Here is a 21,535-nt window from a genome sequence, read left to right on the forward strand (position 1 = left end):
CTAACTGGGGTGAGTTGGTATCTCAATGTTGTTTTGATTTGCATTTCTTTTTTTTTTTTTTTTTTTGTCGGTTGTGCGGCTTGAACTCTGGGCCTGGGCGCTGTCACTCAGCTCTTCAGCTCAAGGCGAGCGCTCTACCACTGGAGCTACAGCGCCACTTCCGGTTTTCTGGTGGTTTATTGGAGATAGGAGTCTCACGGTCTTTCCTGCCCGGGCTGGCTTTGAACCGCGATCCTCAGATCTCAGCCTCCTGAGTAGCTAGGATTACAGGCGTGAGCCACCAGCGCCCGGCTTGATTTGCATTTCTTTTATGGCTACTGAGGTTGAGCAATTCTTCATGTGTCTATTGTCCATCCTTCTTTCCTCTTCAGAGAAGTTTCTCTTTAAGTCTTTAGCCCACTTATTTATTGGTTAGTTGTTTTTTTGAAGATTTGTTTTTTGGGGATTTAATTTTTTGATTTCCAGGTATATTTTAGATATACCTATATACCTAGATATGGCTAGTGAAGATCGTCTCCCAATTCGTGGGCTTTCTATTGATCTTGCTAGGTATGTCCTTTGCCATGCAGAAGCTCTGCAATTTGATGCAATCCAATTTGTCCAACCTTTCTTTGATTTGTTGTGTTTCTGGGTCTCTATTAAGAAAATTTGGTCCTGTGCCAAGGAGACCTAGGGTTTCTCCTATTTCATCCTGTAATGTTTTGGGAGTGTCTGCTTTGACTCTGAGGTCTTTGATCCATTTGGAGTTGATTCTGGTGCAGTGTTATATATAAGGATCTATCTTTAGTTTTCTACAAGTAGTTAACCAATTTTGCCAGCACCATTTACTGAAGAGGCTGTCTTTCTTCCATTCTATTTTTTTTAGCTCCCTTATTGAAAATTAGATGTCTATAGGTCTGTGAGTTCATTTTATGGGTTTTCAATTCTATTCCATTGGTCCTGCGGTCTGTTCTTGTGCCAGTACAAAGCTGTTTTGATTGCCATGGCTTTGTAGTAGAGTTTGAAATTTGTTATTGATATTCCTCCAGCACTGTTCTTTCTGTTAAGGATCATGTTTGCTATTCGGGGTCTTTTATTGTTCCACATAAATTTTTGGATTGTATCTTCTATTTCCTTGAAGAATGAGGTTGGAATATTGATAGGTATCACATTGAATTCATAGATAGCCTTGGGAAGTATTGCCATTTTCACGATGTAGATCTTTCCAATCCAGGAGCATGGGAGGTTTGGCCACTTTCTGTGAGATTCTTTTTTTTGTTGTTGTTGTTGGTCGTGGGGCTTGAACTCTAGGCTTGGACACTGTCACTGCACTCTTCAGCTCAAGGCGAGCCCTGTACTGTTTGAGCCACAGCACCACTTCCAGTTTTCTAGTGGTTTACTGGAGATAAGAGTCTCACAGACTTTCCTGCAAGGGCTTATTTTGAACCGTGATCCTCAGATCTCAGCCTCCTGAGTAGCTAGGATTACAGGCATGAGCCACCGGTGCCCAGTGGTTTTGTCAGTTTCTAAGTTCTGTTTTGATTTCCTTTTTTAGGTTTTTAAACTTTTCATCATAGAGGTCCTTCACTTCTTTGGTTAATTTAATTCCTAGGTATTTTATTTTTTGTGAGGCTATTACAAATGGAATTGCTTTCCTAATTTCAGCCACACTTTTCTCATTTTTGGCATACAGAAAAGCCATTGATTTACTTTTATTTTTATTTTTATTGGTTTTTTTTATTATTTATATTTTAAAGGCCTGGGAAAATCCTGAGAAAGAAGCTGGGATAGAGCTGGGAAAGTTCTGGGAAAGAGATTTGGGAAAGAGCTGGGAAAGAGAGTGAAAAGAGCTGGGAAAGAGTTGGGAAAGAGGTGGGCAAAGCATGGAAAGAGAGCTGGGAAAGAGAGAGAACTGGGAAAGAGAGAGAGGGAGAGAACTGGGAAAGAGAGAGAGGGAGAGAGCTGGGAAAGAGCAAGCCAATGATTTATGAGGGCTCATTTTATACCCGGCTAGTGTGGGCTTGATTGATTTATGCTCGAGTTGTTTAGCACTTGCAGAACTGAGGTGGAGTCTGTCTTACCCTGTTACAGTGCCTGGGAATAGCAAAGGGTTTTCCTCTCAAGAAATACTGGTTGCCGTTTGTCTGTGATGGGATGATCAGTCTCTAATAGTACTCATCCACCAAGTAATCACTGTTTAGTATTCAGAGAGCCAAGTCTCTGTGTCTCAGGGGCCACAGTGACATTTTCTATAAAAATTGCAAATGAATTATCTTGGTACTCTCACCAGTGTGAAGATAGAAGGAAAGTCATAGAAGGAAAGCATGGGTCCTAAACAGCGTCATCCCAATTATGTTCAAGGTATATATGCTTAAATATGCTAATGACTGCGTTCCTTGGTACAATTATCAGTTATTCAACTTTTTCAGTTATTACTTGTTTGATGTTTTAGGATGCATATATATATGCATATATTATCTTTATATACTCTTTATCTACTCATGTATTGATTGGGAGTGATTTCATAACTTGGCTACTGTGATTGATCCTGCAATAAACATGGGTTTACAATAAAAATATAGTATACTAACTTTGTAGTAAACTGATTTTAAGTCTTTTGGGTACTTAGAATGAGGGAGGGGAGACATTGTTTAAAAGGCAATTACTCATTACCTGAATCATGTAACTGTAACCCCTAGGTACATCACTTTACAATGAAATTTAAAACAATCTTTTGGGTATAGACTGAGCAATGGTATTGCTAAATTGTGTGGCTCTTATAACTTTAGTTTTTGTTTTTTGAGGACCCACCATATTGATTTCCCTAGTGGCTGGAAAAAAGAAAAAGAGAAAGGAGACATGAAATGCAAATTGTCTTTAACTTTCCCTCAGAACCAATGAGCTAAGAGTTTCTCCATCACTAGAGAAGGCAAAAGTTAGACAAGAGCAGACAGTGGGAAGAGTGAATGGGTAGCAATGGAACCACAGGAAGGGACTATACCCATGTTCATACTTTCACCTTATTCTTGTCTGTAGTTTTACTTTTTTTTCTAAAGATAGATTGCATTTCATATCTCCTTTCTGTTTTTTAAATTTTTTAATGTGAAACTCTGTATTATTGATTTGCTATGCTATTGGGTGGTGATATTTCACCATGTGTCTGATTAAAGTTGTCTAACTTGTCAATCTTAGGTTGGTGATTTTGTGTGTGGCCCAGCTTTTCTATTACACTGATAGAAAAGACACCAAGGGGAAATGGTCTCAGTTGCAAGTAACACACAGACACAGACGCAGATACACACACACACACACAGACACACACACAGATATACACATACACACACATACATGCACACACACACACACACACACACACACACACATGCACACACACACATAGTGGAAATTTATTCATCCATCAGGAAGAATGATATTGTAGAAGTCATTTGCAGGGAAATCGATGGACCCAGGGAAAATTATGTTAAGTGAAGGAAGTCAGGCTCAGAGAGACAAAGGATGCACATTTTCTCTAATATTTGCAAGTTAAATCAAAATTATAACTATATATATAAACATATTTACACAAATGGGATAAATTATGGCATATTTAGGGAAAAACTGATGTATGGTATATGCAGGGAAGGATTGCAATAGTGTAATTCCTTTGAACAATTATCATAAAGTTTAACACATTGTTGTGGGGGAGCAGTGAGGCCAAGGAGAGGGGGCCAGACAAATGGATAGAGAAAGGGTGGGTGAATGCAGTCATGGTATTCAAAGTACTTATGAGAAAATGGAACCAGGTAATTTGAGGGGACAGGTGAAGCTGAGATAGGTGTGAGGGGCAATAACAGAAGAGGTGACACTGATCAAGATGCATTGTACTCATAGCTGACATGTTGTATTGAAACCCTTTTGTACAATTACTTAAAGATAATTAAAAATATTGAAAAGATATTTTAAAACATAGAACTCTTTCCTCAAGGTAAATGCAACATTTAATGCAATCTGCATGTGACTTCGTAACATTTAAAAATATTATTTTTGTTTAGCATTGGCACTTCTCTTTTTTTTGCTCCAGTAAAGGAACCAAATCCTTAGCTTATATTACATGTAGGGATTTTTTTTCAGCTCCCAATCAAAAGCTTTGTAACACCCACTGCTCTTCCCTTGTACAAGTGCAAGATAGTTATGAGATTGTTTTATAACCTGATTTATGCCCAAGCTGAGGATGGACATGCCTTTGAAAGTTACATGATTCCAAAGGAAGACTTACTCCATTTCACAACAGTGTGTGTTGTTTATATTTAAGAGAAAAAGGCATTAACCCAGAGCTACAACTTACGTTCAACTGTTAGGTAATGACATGACCTTGAAGCTAGGATTGCTAAGAATACTTGGTAAAGTGAACCCAATATGGAAATATCATTATGTAACAAAAAGTCACACACTCTATCATGTAGCCTCCAATCTGAGAACTGCCTAAAGATAAGAAGTAGAGGTAATCAGATACTATGGATATAGCAGTAATCATAATGGTGTTTCTCCATTTCTTCAGATCCCACCCCTTGATTCAATTTTGATTCTGAAAAGGCAGAAGCTGCAGTAATGACAACAATTATGCTTCTGAACTATCCAAATAGATGGATATATCTATTTTGACTTGAATCAGTACAATAACATTCATGTAAACAAATAAAAGAAAGTTGCTCTAGTTATCTTCTTCCCTGTCTGCTGCTCTTTTCCTTAAGTAACAAGGATGCTGTGATGGCTAGTTAGCAACTTCTCATTAAAGACTAGATGAGGGCTGGGAAGGTGGTTCAGTGGTAGAGCACTTGCCTTGCATGCATGAGGCCCTGGGTTCTATTCCCCAGCACCACATAAGCAAAAAGAAAAAAAGCTGGAAGTGGCGCTGTGGCTCAAGTGGTAGAGTGCTAACCTTGAGCTGAAGAGCTGAGGGACAGCACCCAGGCCCAGAGTTCAGGCCCCAAGACCGGACCATCCCTACCCCCCCAAAAAAAAGACTAGATGATTAATGTCATTTCTAAATCTCAGATATGCTTTCAATTGTTTTAGGATAACATTTATAATAACTATAACCATAAGACGATAATACTTCATTCCCATGGGATGCCCACCTAGATCCAGGCCTGAGTGGGCCAATCTGAGAGACAGACTTAAACAATGTGGAAAGGCTTCAATGTCCCAGTTTCATTTGTGTCTGTTATTGTGTTCACTTTATAACCCAAGGCATGGTGCTTAGTAACTGCTCAATGACTATATGTTTACTAATTGTTGAAAAAGAGTTGTATTTTCTATTTCTCCTGCTCCTTTGTACTTAAGAGACTGATCCAGACCAGGAGGCTAGCAAGGAATTTTAGCCTAGAGACCAGCAGTGACTGAGAGAATCAGGATGCTGAAAGAGATATCCAGGGGACTCTGAACATATGGGGGACACTAAGCTGAATGTGAGAAGCTGCACTGGCACTGCTGAAATCACCAAGTCAAGTGCTCTGGAGAGACCCTGATAGTCCTGTCCAATATGGGTCTTGCATGATGTCAACACTGACCTGGTTCTTGTGAAGTTCTTCTCAAACAGATTATAAGCCGGGTTAGTACCCCAGTGATGAGGGCATAATTAGACCCTACAGTAGGGCTTTGAGTGTCCTAGAGAGAAGTGGTAAGAGGAAGGGAGTTGCTCATATCAGCATGGTCTAGAGAAGACAGGTATTGATACACTCAAAATTCTTAAGTAAAGATGGAGAATAAAGGAGATGGGAAGCTGGATGCCAAGCTTGGCCCTGATCTCAGAGGAAGACAGAAAAGGAAACTAATTCCAGATGAGAAATAGGAGCTGCTCAATGAACCCTTCCCAACTTTTGCCATTTGTTTCAGAAAGGAAATACCTTGCTCAGTATGGCTCATTCCCAGCTCAGTGGGGTGTCTCAGCAGGGACCTCAGCCATGCCTGCTTCATCTCCAGGACTCTTGGTGTTAGTCCCTTTTCCTCTGCCATGTAAATACAGTGGGAGGTAAGGAATTCACCTTGAACCCTGCAGAAACAGCTCTCTCAGCTTTATCTTTTTTATTTCTCAACACCAATCAGAAGGCAGTGCCTGGGGAGACAGTGGGTGAGAAGGAGCTGGGTAATAGCTTTGCATAGGGCTTTGGGAAGGTGTGGAGGAATGAAGGAAGAAGGGAAGATAGAAAACTGAATTGTGCCATTGGCCTGCTAGCCCAGAGTTGGTTCCTGTGGATGAAGGCCAATGAATAAGAGACCAGCTTTCACACTGAACCAAGAGACATTTATTTAGTTGTTGGCATCTTGCCTGGTACAATTCCAGCTTCAGCTCAAAGAAAGATGGTCAGTTATTGGGAGGGGGATGCATGTTACTCTGCCTCTTGTGGTTGGTAGCGTTTCATGTTTTTCTCTATCCAATGTGAGAACTTTGAGATCTTGGTGCAGGCTCGTGGAGGTGTCCCATTAGCTTTTCCATAGGAGATAATGCCTTGGGCTACATTGTTACACACGAGGGGACCTCCTGAGTCTCCCTGTAATAGAGAAGGAAGAGGACTGAGTTTGTGATCCTTCTGGCTCTGGCCTCCATGCCAACTGGGACTCCAAGAGGACTGGGACTCCAAGAGGATACCCCAAGAGTCTTCTGAAAGATGACTGATTGATACTGTCTGATGGTAGAAAATCAGAGACCAGAGCAGGTCCCTGCAAGGCCCTAAGCTGCTAAGTACTGCCCATGGTATTGTTACTGGTTCAGGACAGCCTCTATCATCTCCTGATGAAGGTGTGAGATAAATTGGCCCCAGGCCACTGTGTAAGGACATGGAAGCAGGAGGAGGATGGGCCAACTGAGCAAAGGTGAGTGCTAGTTCTGGGAAGCCATCTGAGAGAAATTGCTTCAGACTGAGGGAACACAGATTCTAAAAGCCTGTGCCCTGAGATTGGGCATCTTACTATAAACTCCTGCCTCCAGGGGGCAGTATTCACAGAGACCCCTTGGTGAGAAGCACAGGTCCTTGTGATTTGTGGAATACAACCCTCCTCTTTACCCAGGGAGAAATCACAGACTGATATGCAAAGAAGTTCCTCCTTTGGGTCTCCAGGTTCTGGATTTTCCCCAAACGCCCCTCTTCTCAGAGCCTGGAGATATAGATGACCAAATCTTACCTTAAAGGAAGACCTTTTCATCTTTGGGTCTCCCACGCAGATCTGACTGACACTGTTATAGTAACCTTCTAAGTGGGACTCACACATTTGGTCTTCCTGCACAGTTAGCTCCACCTCTTGCAGTGTGTTTGAGCATTGGCCACTTGGGGTCATCCGTCCCCAGCCAGCCACATCGCACACCTGTCCTGGCTTTACATGGGACCTGCCATTGGGCAGCTTGATGAGCTTCACGGCTGTAGTCAGCTTGGCTTTTCTCTGCAGCTGATGGGAGAGGAGCAAGAGAGTCCAACTGACCAATGGCCTTCTGGATCTAGATTTTCATGATGATCAGAATAGAAAGGAGGGATGGGAAATGTCCTAGAAAGAGAGGCTTGTCCTGTAGGAAGGAGATAGAAGCAGCAAGGAAGTATGACTTACCTGTAATAACATGATATCATTGGAGTGATTGTCAGTATTATAGCCTGGGTGGGGGATGTGTTTTTTCACAGGGATGACCTGCTGGGTCTTCTCCCGTTCCTTGATGTTGTGGGCACCGAGGGTGACATTTGTTAAGCTGCACAGAGTGCACAGTGTGGTTAGATGATGGGGAGCAGAGGAGATACAGCCCAAGAAGTATTAAGAGTAGGCTACAGAGAGTAGGGCTGGGCAGTGGCTGAGGGAAAATGGAGGAGAGAGGAGTGATTGAACCTCACTGCTTCTTAGCTGTTGAAGTAGACTTCTGGAGCCATTGGTAACTGTACCAGAGTACAACCACTTTATTTTGTTTGTCATGGGGCTTGAACTCTGGGCTTGGGCGCTGTCCCTCAGCTCTTCAGTTCAAGGCAAGCACTACCACCTGAGCTACAGTGCCACTTCCAGTTTTCTAGTGGTTTATTGGAGATAAGAGTTTCACCACCTTTCTTGCCTGGGCTGGATTTGGACCACAATCCTCAGATCTCAGCCTCCTAAGTAGCTAGGATTATAGGCATGAGCCTCTAGTGTCCAGCTTCACAATCAGTTTAATTTCCACTGTATTACCAACCTAGTTCTAATTATCACATGCTTTGCTACTCAGAGATGTTTCTGATACCAATTTGCTGTCCTTTCCCAGGAGGTCTTGCTTAGCCCTCTTCCTTATCCTCAAAGAATTCATATTCTGCATATGTATTTTCAGAAGCCCAGGGAGCTTCCTGGACAGAAGATGGGTTCTCTAAGGAGCATCTAAGGAGCATCTACAGAAAACCTGGGGTTTTCCCCTGTTCCTTACCACCCTAAACAGTGAGCAGCTGTCATCACAAAGTCCTCTCGGATCAGGAAGCCACCGCACTTCTTCCAAGAATCCCCATCGAAGTATTCAAGATAGGCCATGTAAGGGCGGGAGTGGGGCTTGGCCTCATGTCCCCCGATGATTTCCCCTGAAGAAAAGTGTGTCTCATTATGTGTACCTCTGAGTTCACCTTGATGGCCCTGTCCTGCTGATCATTTGGGAAGCTGAGATGACCTGCAATTGGGAAGGGGTTAGACAAGAAACTTCACATTCCTCCTCTGGAAAAAGAAAGAAAAGCAAGTCTTGGGCTATAAACCCTTTTTCCAGGTATAGCTGCACTGCGCATAACTTTTTCAAATCCCTAGGACTCCTTATAAATCTCTCCTGGTTTTTCTGTGTTCAAGATATTTTCTAAGACCCTCCTGAGTTCTGCAATGTCTAAAATGGAGCTTCTTTCTAGTGCCCAAGATTTTAATTTAAATCCAGATGTTGTTATGTCCTATTTCCTAGGCCTTGACATGCAGTGAACACCCAATAAATGTTTGCTGGCTTCACTGGGGAATGGCTCCACTTAGTGTCCTGATCAGATTGGTAGGGCAGTGCTGGTGGTATTCTGAAAAGCAGAGAAGTGGGAGTCAGACAGAGTAGGTCCTACTTGGAAGTTAATGGGTCACCAGAGGACTGGGAATAAGAACAGAGGCAGAGAAAAGGATGAGTTGCTTGGGAGTGAGCAAAGACAAAAAACAAAAGCAAAAACAAAACAGTGACCAATTCTAGGGTAACTGAGCTCTGGGGTTGCCTGTGAAGCAGTTGCTGAAGAGAGCAATCACCTCATTCCAGACACAGAAGCCACACATAGTATCTCCTGAGCTCCAGGATATTTCCCTATTTCCTCCTTTCCAAATTCCCACTATACTCTGTCATGCCCTTTAGCTTACTTTCAAGGTGATAAGGGTGGGCCTTAGGGAAGACTAAGAGAACAGTGTCTCCCAGCCCATTCTTGCTGATAGGTCATCCAGTGTCATACTAGGGCTTCTATGGTAGTATTGGAACTGAGATCCAGAGTGTTTGTAATAGGTGGATCCACGGTATGCAGAAGACACAAAAATTTGTTCCTGCTGTGGGATGAGTTTGGTCCTCTGAGTTGGGGTGGTCACTCACCTGTCTTTGCTCTGGGGGGCAGACAGAAGGCCAACAGGAACAGGAGAAGCTGCATCCTCCCAGGAAGGCTGCTCAGGCCTCAGCTTCTAGAACTGCATCTGGAAATTGCTTCCTTTTAACCTCTAGCAGAGGAAGTAGGTGGAGTAGGGTCAGAGTCCATGTGATTCATTGTAGAAGGGTTTCTATGAAGTCCACCTACCCCTGGCCCCTCCTGCCTTTGCTTGATAACGTTTTTCTGAGTGGTTGTGTGAGAATCACACACTGACCACATTGGTACCCACCGCTGGAGGATGCAGAGACAGCCACCTGTTCCTGCCCAGGCAGGAATCCAAGAGTATGAGGTGGGGACTGCAGGATGTGGTTTTGACCGGTAGAGGTATAGGAGCCTGAGTAACCCATGTTTTCAATGCTGTGCTGTGAAATCTAGGAGTGTAGTTTCTGTGTGCTCATTGCTATAGTTGTGTCCATTTTCCTCAGGGAGCTGACAATCTTTTAGGGGTGGTAGAGATGCTAGAAACCAGAGTACAGTTTGGGGAAGGCCATGGTGCATGGCCATTGTGCATTAAACTGTGTCATCATAGCTTCCTCACAAGGGAGTTTAATTGTTTTATTCTTATGTACAGAGGGTTTACAGTTAGATGAGTTAGGTAAAGAGCACATTTACTTTTGGACAATGTCACCCCTTCCTTCCCTCTCTCTCACAGGGAATTTTAAACATCTCTGATTTAATTGCAAGTGATTATGATTACAAATTATGATGATGTAGTCGATCTCTCTTTTCAATGCTTTTAACAAAAGTTTTGTACTTGAACTTTATTGAACCGAATTAGCAAATTTTGTGCTGACTTCTAAATGTTCAATCTAGTGACTAGTATAAGTTTGGGGGCACTTCTACATCTTTAGGAAGGCTGGAGTCAGACTCACCCAAACTACCTGAAGTACCTGAAGGCTGATTTTCCAAAAGACAATCAGGTTACTAAATTGATGCCTTGTGTCATGAGAAAGCAGGCCATGCAGCTAAAATTCAGCAATTGTCCTTTAGTATTGTCTATATTCTGTTCAGAGAGCCACACACAGTGAGCTCAAAATAAGCATTTCTAAACACCTGTGCTGATGTTCTTACTGTAATGGAAGTGAAGGATTGTGTTCAATTCTGTGAAAAGAACAACTAAATACAATTGACCCTAAAAGCATGGGTCCTTTTCCCCAGATCTATGCTGTTGAAAAATCCATGTATAATTTCCAAAATTTATGTATGAATAGCTTCAAGTTGTCTATTGTTATCTGTAACATATACCATATATTTTTATAAGTATTATATGAGATCACTTTTTTTTTGCATATGTAATTGCTGCAGCAAGCATGGAGCACATGGAGAAGATCAGTGTCAAATGACACTTTGAAAAGATGCTTGAAACACTTGCACTCACTGCAATACATGTGTCTAGGAAGTTATTAACATAGTCTTAGATGTACTACAGTTAATTTATACAATTATTACTTAATCTAAACATAAGATTATGACCCATTGTAAAAATTGAGGTGAAATTCACATCAGATACAATTAACTACTATAATGTATATAATTTGGTGATATTTAGTGCATTCAAAATGTGTAATCATTCTGTAGGTGGTGCTACATTCTGTAATCTTCCACTCAAGAGGCAGAGGTAGGAGGATCCTAAGTTTGAAATCAGCTTAGGCTAAATAGTAACTCTATCTCATATTTAAAAAATATGCAGACACTACCTCTTTAGAATTTCTGATTGTTTTCCTCTCCCCAGGACACAATGAAATTATGTAATAATCAGGAAAAAGTCATATACCCATCACAATAGATACAAAAATACCACTGGGAAAATTTTATGATAAAATTTCTGACAATTCAATTTAGTATTAGAATGCCTACCGAGAGCAATAAGACAAGATGCAAACATAGAGGGGAAACATAGGAAAGATAAAGTAAAACTCCTCCTCTTTGCAGATGACATGATCTTGTATTTAAAGAACCGCATAGACTCCACTCCAAAGTTACTCAAGCTGATCTGACACTTTGGCAAAGTAACAGGGTACAAATTAACTCTCAAAAATCAATGGCTATTCTGTTGCTAAAAGGAGAAGAGTGCAGCTGAAATCAGCATTTTGTAATAGCCCCACACAAAATAAAATACCTAGGAGTTAACTAAAGTAGTGAAGGATCTTTATGTTGGAAACTTTAAAAACTGAAAAAGGAAATCCAAGCATAACTGAGGAAGTGGAAAAACCTCCCATGCTCCTGGATTGGGAAGATTAACATCGTGAAAATAGCAATATTGCTAAAGGCTATTTACAAATTGAATAGGATACCTATCAATATGCCAACTTCATTCTTCAATGAAATAGAAGAAGCAATCCAAAAATTCATATGGAACAATAAAAGACCCAATTAGCAAAACAATTGTTAACAGAAAGAACAGTGCTGGAGGAATATCAATACCAAATTTCAAACTACTACAAAGCTAAAGTAATCAAAACAGCTTGGTACTGGCACAAGAACAGACCTCAGGACCAATGGAATAGAACTGAAGATTCAGAAATGAACCCATAGACCTATAGCCATCTAATCTTCGATAAGGTAGCTTAAAAAACAGAATGGAAAAAAGACAGCCTCTTCAGTAAATGGTGCTGGCAAAATTGGTTAATCACCTGTAGAAGACTAAAGCTAGATCTTATATATCACTCTGCATCAGAATCTAGTCCAAATGGATCAAAGACCTTGGAGTCAAAGCAGACACCCTGAAAACATTACAGAAAAGAATAGAAAAAACTCTAAGGCTCCTTGGCAGAGGTTGAAATTTTCTTAATAAAGACCCAGAACTACAACAAATCAAGGAAAGGTTGGACAAATGGGATTTCATGAAACTGTAGAGCTTCTGCATGGCAAAAGACATAGCTAGCAAGATCAACAGAAAGCCCAGGGATCATTAGCCATACAACAGACAGGGTCCTCATATTCAAAATATTCTTAGAACTAAAAAAATTAAATATCCAACAACAAATCCTCAAACAACCACTAAAGACTTAGAGACCTCTCAGAAGAGGAAATAAGAATGGCCATGAAGAAATGCAGGCACAAGCAATGAGTTTCTCAATAGGATTCCAATAGTTTGGGAAATAATAGCAAAAACTTACAATGAGATTCTCAAATTAAAAAGCTTCTCAACAGCTAATAAAGCAATTAACAGAGTGAAAAGATATAGAGTGGAGAAAATTTTTCCAAATATTATTGGACAAGGGATTAATATCCAGAATATATAAAGAACTCAAAGAATAAAATAGCAAAAACTACAAATAATCCAAACAACAAATGGTCAAATAAAATAAACAGTTCTCAAATGAAGAACAGGTGGCTAAAAGTACATTAAACATCTTTAGCTTTGTTAAACCATCAGATAAAATGAGATTCTATTTCATTTCATCAAGCAATCCAAAATCCAGCTGGTTGCCAGCTGCTGTAACCTGTAATTCTGACTACCCAGGAGGCTGTGGTCTGAAGATCTTGGCTCAGTGCCAGCCAAGGCAGACAAATATGAGAGATTTCTATCTCTCAGATTATCATTATTCCTTTTTCCAATTAACCAGCAGAATATTAGAAATGGAGGTAAAGCTCAAGTGATAGAGTGCATACCTAGTAAGGGTAAGGCCCCGAGCTCAAACTCCAGTACTACAAAACAAACAAAACAAAACAAATCCCAACCCCCCAAACCAATCCCCAGACCATTTTTTTCCTTAAAAAAATTGACCATACTTCAAGCGGAATTAACTGACATCTACCGAGTATTTCACCCTAAAACAACACAGTACACATGCTTCTCAGCAGCTCACGGAACTTTCTCCAAAATAGACCATATCATAGTTCATGCAAGGAACTTAAGCAAATACAAAGGGATCGACATAATCCCCTGTATCCTATCTGACCACAGTGGAATCAAGCTAGCTCTCAATAACAAAGCATACCGCAGAAATTTCTCCAATACATGGAAATTGAACAGCACACTCCTTAACAATGCCTGGATAACAGAAGAGATCAGAGAAGAAATAAAGCATTTCCTACAATTCAATGAAAATGAAAACACCTCACAAAGAAACTTGTGGGACACAGCAAAAGCAGTCCTGAGGGGCAAATTTATTGCCCTCAGTGCCCACATCAAGAGAATGGAGACAGACCAAGTAAATAATCTCATGTTGCAATTAAAACAGCTAGAAAAACAGGAAAAAATGGGACCTAAAGCTACTAGAAGAAGCCAGATAACCAAATTAAAAGCAGAGATTAACCAATTAGAAAATCAGAAAACCATAACCAAAATAAACCAAACAAAAAGCTGGTTCTTTGAAAAAATAAACAAAATTGATGGCCCATTGGCTAGATTAATTAAAAAAAGAAGAGAGGAAACCCATATTAATAGGATTAGGGATGCCACGGGAAACATCACCACACGTACCCAAGATATCCAAACAATTCTAACAGACTACTTTCAAAAGCTATACTCTCTAAAGGAAGAAAATCGGGCAGAAATGGATGCATTTTTAGAGAAATACAAGTTGCCCAAACTGAGCAAAGAAGAAGTTAACCAATTAAATAAGCCAATATCCTATAATGAGATACAGGAAGCTATCAAAAGTCTTCCAACAAAAAAAAGCCCAGGAGCAGATGGATTCACAGCAGAATTCTATAAGACCTTTAAACAAGAACTAATACCCATACTCCTCAAGCTCTTCAGAGAAACAGAGAAGGAAGGAGCTATCCCAAACTCATTCTACGAAGCCAATATCACACTCATCCCCAAACCAGGCAAAGACCCAACCAAAAAGGAGAATTACAGGCCAATCTCCTTGATGAACACAGATGCAAAGATCCTTAACAAGATTCTAGCTAACAGAATCCAGAAACACATAAAAAAAATAATTCATTATGACCAGGTAGGCTTCATCCCAGAGACACAGGGATGGTTTAACATATGTAAGTCAATAAATGTAATCCAACATATCAACAGAGCCAAGGTCAAGAATCACATGATTATCGCTACAGATGCAGAAAAGGCCTTTGACAAAATTCAACATTCATTCATGCTAAAAGCTCTGGAGAAAATAGGAATAGAAGGAACATTTCTAAAAACAATAAAAGCCATTTATGACAGACCAATAGCCAATATTATACTTAATGGGGAAAAGCTGCAACCAATTCTCCTAAAATCAGGAACAAGGCAAGGATGCCCACTGTCTCCACTCCTCTTCAATATAGTCCTAGAACCCTTAGCCAGGGCAATAAGGCAAGAAAAAGACATTAAAGGGATCCGCATAGGGAAAGAAGAAGTTAAACTATCCCTTTTTGCAGACGACATGATACTATACCTCCACGATCCCAAAAACTCCATCCCCAAACTCTTAGAAATCATAAATCACTTTGGCAAAATAGCAGGATACAAAATAAACCCACAAAAATCAGTTGCCTTCCTATACACTGATAATGTACAGGAAGAGAGGGAAATAAAGGGAGCAACCCCATTCACAATAACCTCCCGAAAAATAAAATATTTAGGAATTAACCTAACCAAAGATGTAAAAGAACTATTTAATGAGAACTATAAAAAGTTAAAGAAAGAAATTGCAGAAGACACTAGGAAATGGAAAGACCTCCCATGCTCCTGGATAGGCCGACTTAATATAGTAAAGATGGTAATACTTCCAAAACTAATATACAAATTCAACGCAATTCCTATTAAAATCCCAATGACGTACATCACTGAAATACAGAAAACAGTCCAAAAATTCATATGGAACAACAAAAGACCTAGAATAGCCAAAACAATTCTAGGGGATAAAGACAATATGGGAGGGCTATCCATGCCGAACTTCAAACTCTACTACAGAGCTATAATAACAAAGACAGCATGGTACTGGCACAAAAGCAGACCCGAAGACCAATGGAACAGAATAGAAGATCCAGAAATAAATCCACAGGCCTACAGCCAGCTGATATTCGACAAAGGAGCCAAAGACATACAATGGAAGAAACACAGCCTCTTCAACCGCTGGTGCTGGGAAAACTGGGCAGCCACATGCAGAAAACTAAAAGTGGACCCCAGCCTATCACCATGCACCAACATCAACTCAAAATGGATTAAAGACCTTAACATTAAACCTGAATCTCTGAAACTACTGCAGGACAGAGTAGGAGAGACACTTGAACTAATAGGCACAGGAAGGAACTTCCTGAACAGAGTCCCAGGGTCACAACAAATTGGAGAGAGACTCGACAAATGGGACTACCTTAAAATAAAAAGCTTCTGCACAGATAAAGCTATCGCAACCAAGCTAGAAAGACAACCAACTAATTGGGAAAAAATATTTACCAGCAATATATCAGACAAGGGGTTAACATCCTGTATATACAGGGAACTCAAGAAACTAATCCCTCCCAAACCCAACAAACCAATTACTAAATGGGCAAGGGAACTAAAGAGGGACTTCTCAAATGAAGAAATAAAAATGGCAAAGAAACACATGAGGAAATGTTCATCATCCCTGGTGGTGAAGGAAATGCAAATAAAGACAACCCTGAGATACCACCTTACCCCAGTCAGAATGTCCCACATCCACAAATCAGCCAACGACAAATGCTGGAGGGGATGTGGAGAACGAGGAACGCTATTACACTGCTGGTGGGAATGTACACTCATACAACCACTTTGGAAAGCAGTCTGGAGGGTCCTTAGAAAGCTAAAGATTGACCTCCCTTACGACCCAGTCATACCACTTCTAGGCATCTACCCTGAACAACAGGAACCAATATACAAGGACACGTGCACCTCCATGTTTATTGCAGCACTGTTCGCAATAGCTAGGATATGGAAACAACCTAGATGCCCCACCACAGATGAATGGATCCAAAAATTGTGGTATCTATACACAATGGAATATTATGCAGCCATTAGAAATGACAAAATAATGGCATTTGCAGGGAAATGGATGGAGGTAGAAGGAATCATGTTGAGCGAGGTAAGCCAAGAACGAAGAGACAAACAGTACATGGTCTCCCTGATAAGTGGATGATAAATCCAAAATGTTAGGTGATATGACAAAACTAACAGGACTTAAGAAACAAAGAACTCCCACTCATCTGGTTGAACCACTACTAAATATCCCCATGCTGCTGATCACATATATGGTATATAACATATGAGCACCGTTATATATTACAGACTGTGATAGACAATTTGCTCCAGGAAAGTTAGAATGAACTTGTGACTTTAAATGAGCATCATTATTCCACAATACTGTGAATTTCCGGAAATTAAGTAATCACTTAATCACAATCAAAAAAAAAAAAAAAAAAGAACCTTGGGGAAGGGAGGGAGGGAGGGGATGGTAGGGGGAAAACAATGGAGGGGGTAACAATGTTCAAGAGGAAGTGGAAGTGTACTCATTACCTCACTCATGTAACTGTAACCCTCTGTATAGTATCTTTACAATAAAAAAAAAATTGAATAGCCTTGTTTGTGGTCATTTGGGTAAATGCCCAAGAGTGGGATTGCTGGGTCATAGGGGATCTCTATGTGTAGTCTTTTGAGGAACCTTCATACTGCTTTCTAGAGAGGCTGAACAAGTTTGCATTTCCACCAATAGTGTAGTAGCGTTCCCCTTTGCCACATCCTTGTCACCATCTGTTGTTATTAGATTTCTTGATAATGCCCATTCTAACTGGGGTTTGGTGGAATCTCAAGGTTGTTTTGATTTGCATACTTTTATGGCTAAAGATGTTGAACATTTCTTCATGGATCTATTGGCCATTCTTATTTCCTTCAGAGAAGTTCTCTCTTTAAGTCTTTAGTCCACTTGTTAATGGGGATGGTTGTTTTTGAGGATATTTTTTGGGGGAAATTTAGTTTTTTGAGCTGTAAGTTTATTTTAGATATGAGGCCCTTGTTTGTTGTATGGCTTGTAAAGATCTTCTCCCCGTCTGTGGGCTTTCTATTTATCTTGCTAGCTATGTCCTTTGCCATTCAGAAGCTCTGCAGTTTAATGCAGCCCCATTTATCCAACCTTTCTTTGATTTGTTGTGATTCTGGGTCATTATTAAGGAAATTTTGACCTGTGCCAAGGAGCCCTAGTATTTGACCTATTCCTTCAGGCTATATAAACCTACCCTCACAAACATGTTCATTGCAGCATTATTTACCATAGCTAAGATGTGGAACTGACCCAGATGCCCCTCAGTAGATGAATGGATCAAGAATATGTGGTATATATACACAGTGAAGTTCTATGCTTCTATCAGAAAGAATGACATTGCCCCATTTGTAAGGAAATGGGAAGACCTGGAAAAATTATATTAAGCAAAGTAAGCCAGACCCAAAGAAAAGTAGGTTGTATGGGTTCCCTCATTTGTCATAACTAGAATATGTCTTTGATATTCTTTTTTTTGGGGGGGGGGTCCAGTCGTGGGGCCTGAACTCTGGGTCTGGGAGCTGTCCCTCAGTTCTTCAGCTCCAGGCTAGCACTCCACCACTTGAGCCACAGCGCCACTTCCGGCTTTTTTCTTTTTTCTTATGTGGTGCTGAGGGCCTCAGGCATGCAAGGCAAGCGCTCTACCACTGAGCCACCTTCCCAGCCCTGTCTTTGATATTCTTAACAGAGGATCTCAATAACCCAATTGCTTAGCACATAGGATCATATATAATAAAGTGCATAAACATGAACTCTAAGAATTGGAAAGAAGAGGTTTTTATTATGTCCTGTATGTAGTTAGCTCTCTCTCTCTCTCTCTCTCTCTCTCTCTCTCTCTCTCTCTCTCTCTCTCTCTCTCTCTCTCTCTCTCCCTTTTAGCTTTATGAAACTTGTATCTTTTATATAAGTTTGTTTGATCTGTGAAAAGGAAATGGAATCAAAGAAACAGCAGGACAAAGGATGAACTAATGCAACATTGACACTCACTTGACATTAAGTTGGAAATGAACTCTACAGCTTAGGGAGAAAGGAAATAGGGTAGAGTAAGTGAGTGGGAGAAAATGAAGGATGGGGTAACAGTGTTTAAAAACAAATGCAATTATTACCTTACTTACATAAATTGAAGAGGTCTGAATACCAGTGGTGCATGCCAATAATCCTAGCTACTCAGGAGGCTGAGATCTGAGAATCTTGGTTCAAAATTAGCCTGGGCAGGAATGTCTATGAGACTCTTACCTTAATAAACTACCAAAAAGCTAGAAGTGGAGCTGTGACTCAAGTGGTAGAGTGTTAATCTTAGGCAGAAATAGTTCAGGGGCAGTGCACAAGCCCTGAGTTCAAACCCCAGGTTTGACACAAACCTGGCACACAAAAAAAGAAGAAAAGTGATTTCTATTTGCAGATGATTTGACTGTGTATAAAGAAAATCCCAAAGAATCCAAACAAATCTAGTAGACCTTATAAATTAATTCAACAGTTTGCAAAATACAAACATTTGTTGTGTTAGTATATATTAGAACAGGAAATGAAATCAACAAATTTATTTAGGAGATCATCCCACAAAATAAAATATCTAGGACTAAATTTAACCAAGGAAGTGGAATATTTTATACTGAAATCTGAAGACATCTAATTCATATTCATAGATTGGAAGACTTCATAAAGTTAAATGACAACAGTCTCCAGAATTATCTACAGATTCAACACTATCAACATTCCAATGGTCTTTTTCCCTCCCTGAAACAGCAAAAGCCAATTCTAAAGTGCACATGGTATTATAAGGGGCTCTAAAGAGCAATATGGAAAAAGTTAGAGGTCATAATTTTTTTAGTTTAAAAACTTTAGTAATAAAAGTAATGTAATGTGACATTTATAGACACATGAATCAATGGAATATAATCTAGAGTCCTCCCTCTCTCCCCCTCCCTTCCTTTCTTCCTTCCTTCTTTTTCCTCCTCCTTTTCTCTCTTCCTTCTTTTCTTTCTCTCTCCTTCCCCTCCCTACCCCCTCTTTCTATGTCTCTTCTTTTGTCTTTTTGGGGTTAAACTCAATACCTTGTGCTTGCTGGGTAGATTGCTATCACTTGAATCACAGTCCCATTCAACCACTTGATTTTTGACAAATGTAGTTAAGGAAGTTATAATTATTTAGTGGAGAAAGAATAGTATCTTCAACAAATGTTACTGAGGAAACAGATAAACCATATGCCACGGAATGTAATGGACATCTCTATGCCATTTTGTGTAAAATAATTAATCCAAATGGACCAACAGCTTAAATATAGTAGCTAAAACCATAAAATTCTTAGAAAAATAAGGCAGGATAAATCTTTATTACCTCTTGATTTGACAATAGATTTATGGACTTGATGTTGAAAATATAAATGACAAAAAATAAAGTAAATAAATTAGAATTTATAAAACATTAAAATGTGCATTAAATGACAGCATCATGAAAAACAAAAACTACAGAATGGGAGAATATATATTCATAATATAGAAAGGACTCATATTTCAACAGGGGAAATACAATTTTTTAAATGGTGGAAGTACTTGAATTGGCATTTCTATAAAGAAGACATGGAAATGAACAGCAGGTGCATAAAAGGAGGTTCAACACAATAAAGTCATTGAGGAAATGCAAACCCAAACCACAATGGCTACCACTTCATGCCCACTGCAGTAAATATAGTAATAATAACAATAACAACAAAATGAGAACCACAAGCCCACATTTTGGAAAGACAAGAAACCTCATATGCGGCTGGGGAAATGTAAAATGGTATAGCTACTGTAGAAAACAGTTTAACAATAGCTAAAATATTAACTGTTGTCTGTGTGACATAGAAATTGTGCTGTTAAGCCGGGCGCCGGTGGCTCACGCCTGTAATCCTAGCTACTCAGGAGGCTGAGATCTGAGGATCGCGGTTCAAAGCCAGCCCGGGCAGGAAAGACCATGAGACTCCTATCTCCAATAAACCACCAGAAAACCGGAAGTGGCGCTGTAGCTCAAGTGGTAGAGCGCTCGCCTTGAGCTGAAGAGCTGAGGGACAGCGCCCAGGCCCAGAGTTCAAGCCCCACGACCGACAAAAAAAAAAAAAAAAGAAAAAAAAGAAAAAAAGAAATTGTGCTGTTAGTTGTATGTCCAAGAGAAACAAAAACATGTAGCCTACATAGATATCTACACACAAACTTTTATGGTTGCTGGAGTCATAAAAGCTAGAAGAAATAGTTCCAATGTTTCTTAAGAGATGAATAGATATATTGTGGCATGAAAATATAACAGACCTGTAGAGATAAATGAATATTAATACATACTGTCATTTGGTTAGACCTCAAAACTTTGTTCCTACAGGTCACACACATAATTCAATTTCTATGAAGTATCTAGAATGGGTGTGAGAATCCACAGTCACAGAAAGATTAATGGTTGCCAAGGGCAATGAGGGGAGGGAGTTATGTACAGGGAGAATGGAAAACTATTTTTTCTGTTTATAGTGATTATACAAAAAGTGGCTTTATTGTGACATACACCATGTTTTCTCCCACCAATACCCTTTCTTGCCTATTTTTCTTCTTTCATGATCCCCATTTGATTCCTTTTTTTACTTTTTCTCTACATCCTCATGTTTGTTTTTATTTCCTTAATGTGAGTCATTCTGAGAATCTCAAGGTAGATTTTTTTTTTGAGGTACAGTCTTGGTATACAGCCCAGGTTTGCACTGAATTCACCATGTAGGCTATTCTGGCCTCACACACAGTTATTTGATCTATAACCCAAGTGATAGAACCAATGTCTTCTTATGTTTGTTTGTTTGGTTTCTTTAGTGGTAACAGGGATTGAACTCAAGGCCTCATGCTCTCTTGGCTTGTTTGCTTGGCTAGTACTCTACCACTTGTAACAACAATGACACACCCAGTGCCAAAGATAGAAAAGAGCTAGAATACTTGCAAGATAAATCAGGAATTTAAAAATTAGTGA

General features: G+C 39.9%; 1 protein-coding gene across 1 annotated transcript; it reads right to left on the reverse strand.

Moving 5' to 3' along the window:
• Nucleotides 1–6,261: 6,261 nt before the first annotated feature.
• Nucleotides 6,262–9,668, reverse strand: LOC138842213 (granzyme B-like). The gene is made up of 5 exons (XM_069986897.1): nt 9,569–9,668; nt 8,408–8,555; nt 7,579–7,714; nt 7,162–7,422; nt 6,262–6,530 (listed from the first exon to the last, which is right to left on the reverse strand). The coding sequence occupies exons 1-5, from the start codon at nt 9,621–9,623 to the stop codon at nt 6,369–6,371; spliced, it is 762 nt and encodes a 253-aa protein (XP_069842998.1). The 5' UTR covers nt 9,624–9,668; the 3' UTR covers nt 6,262–6,368.
• Between the last annotated feature and the right edge of the window lie 11,867 nt (nt 9,669–21,535).

The sequence above is a fragment of the Dipodomys merriami genome, unplaced genomic scaffold (genome assembly GCF_024711535.1).
Source record: "Dipodomys merriami isolate MVZ:Mamm:240054 unplaced genomic scaffold, mDipMer1.0.p SCAF_1, whole genome shotgun sequence".
Lineage (NCBI taxonomy): Eukaryota > Metazoa > Chordata > Mammalia > Rodentia > Heteromyidae > Dipodomys > Dipodomys merriami.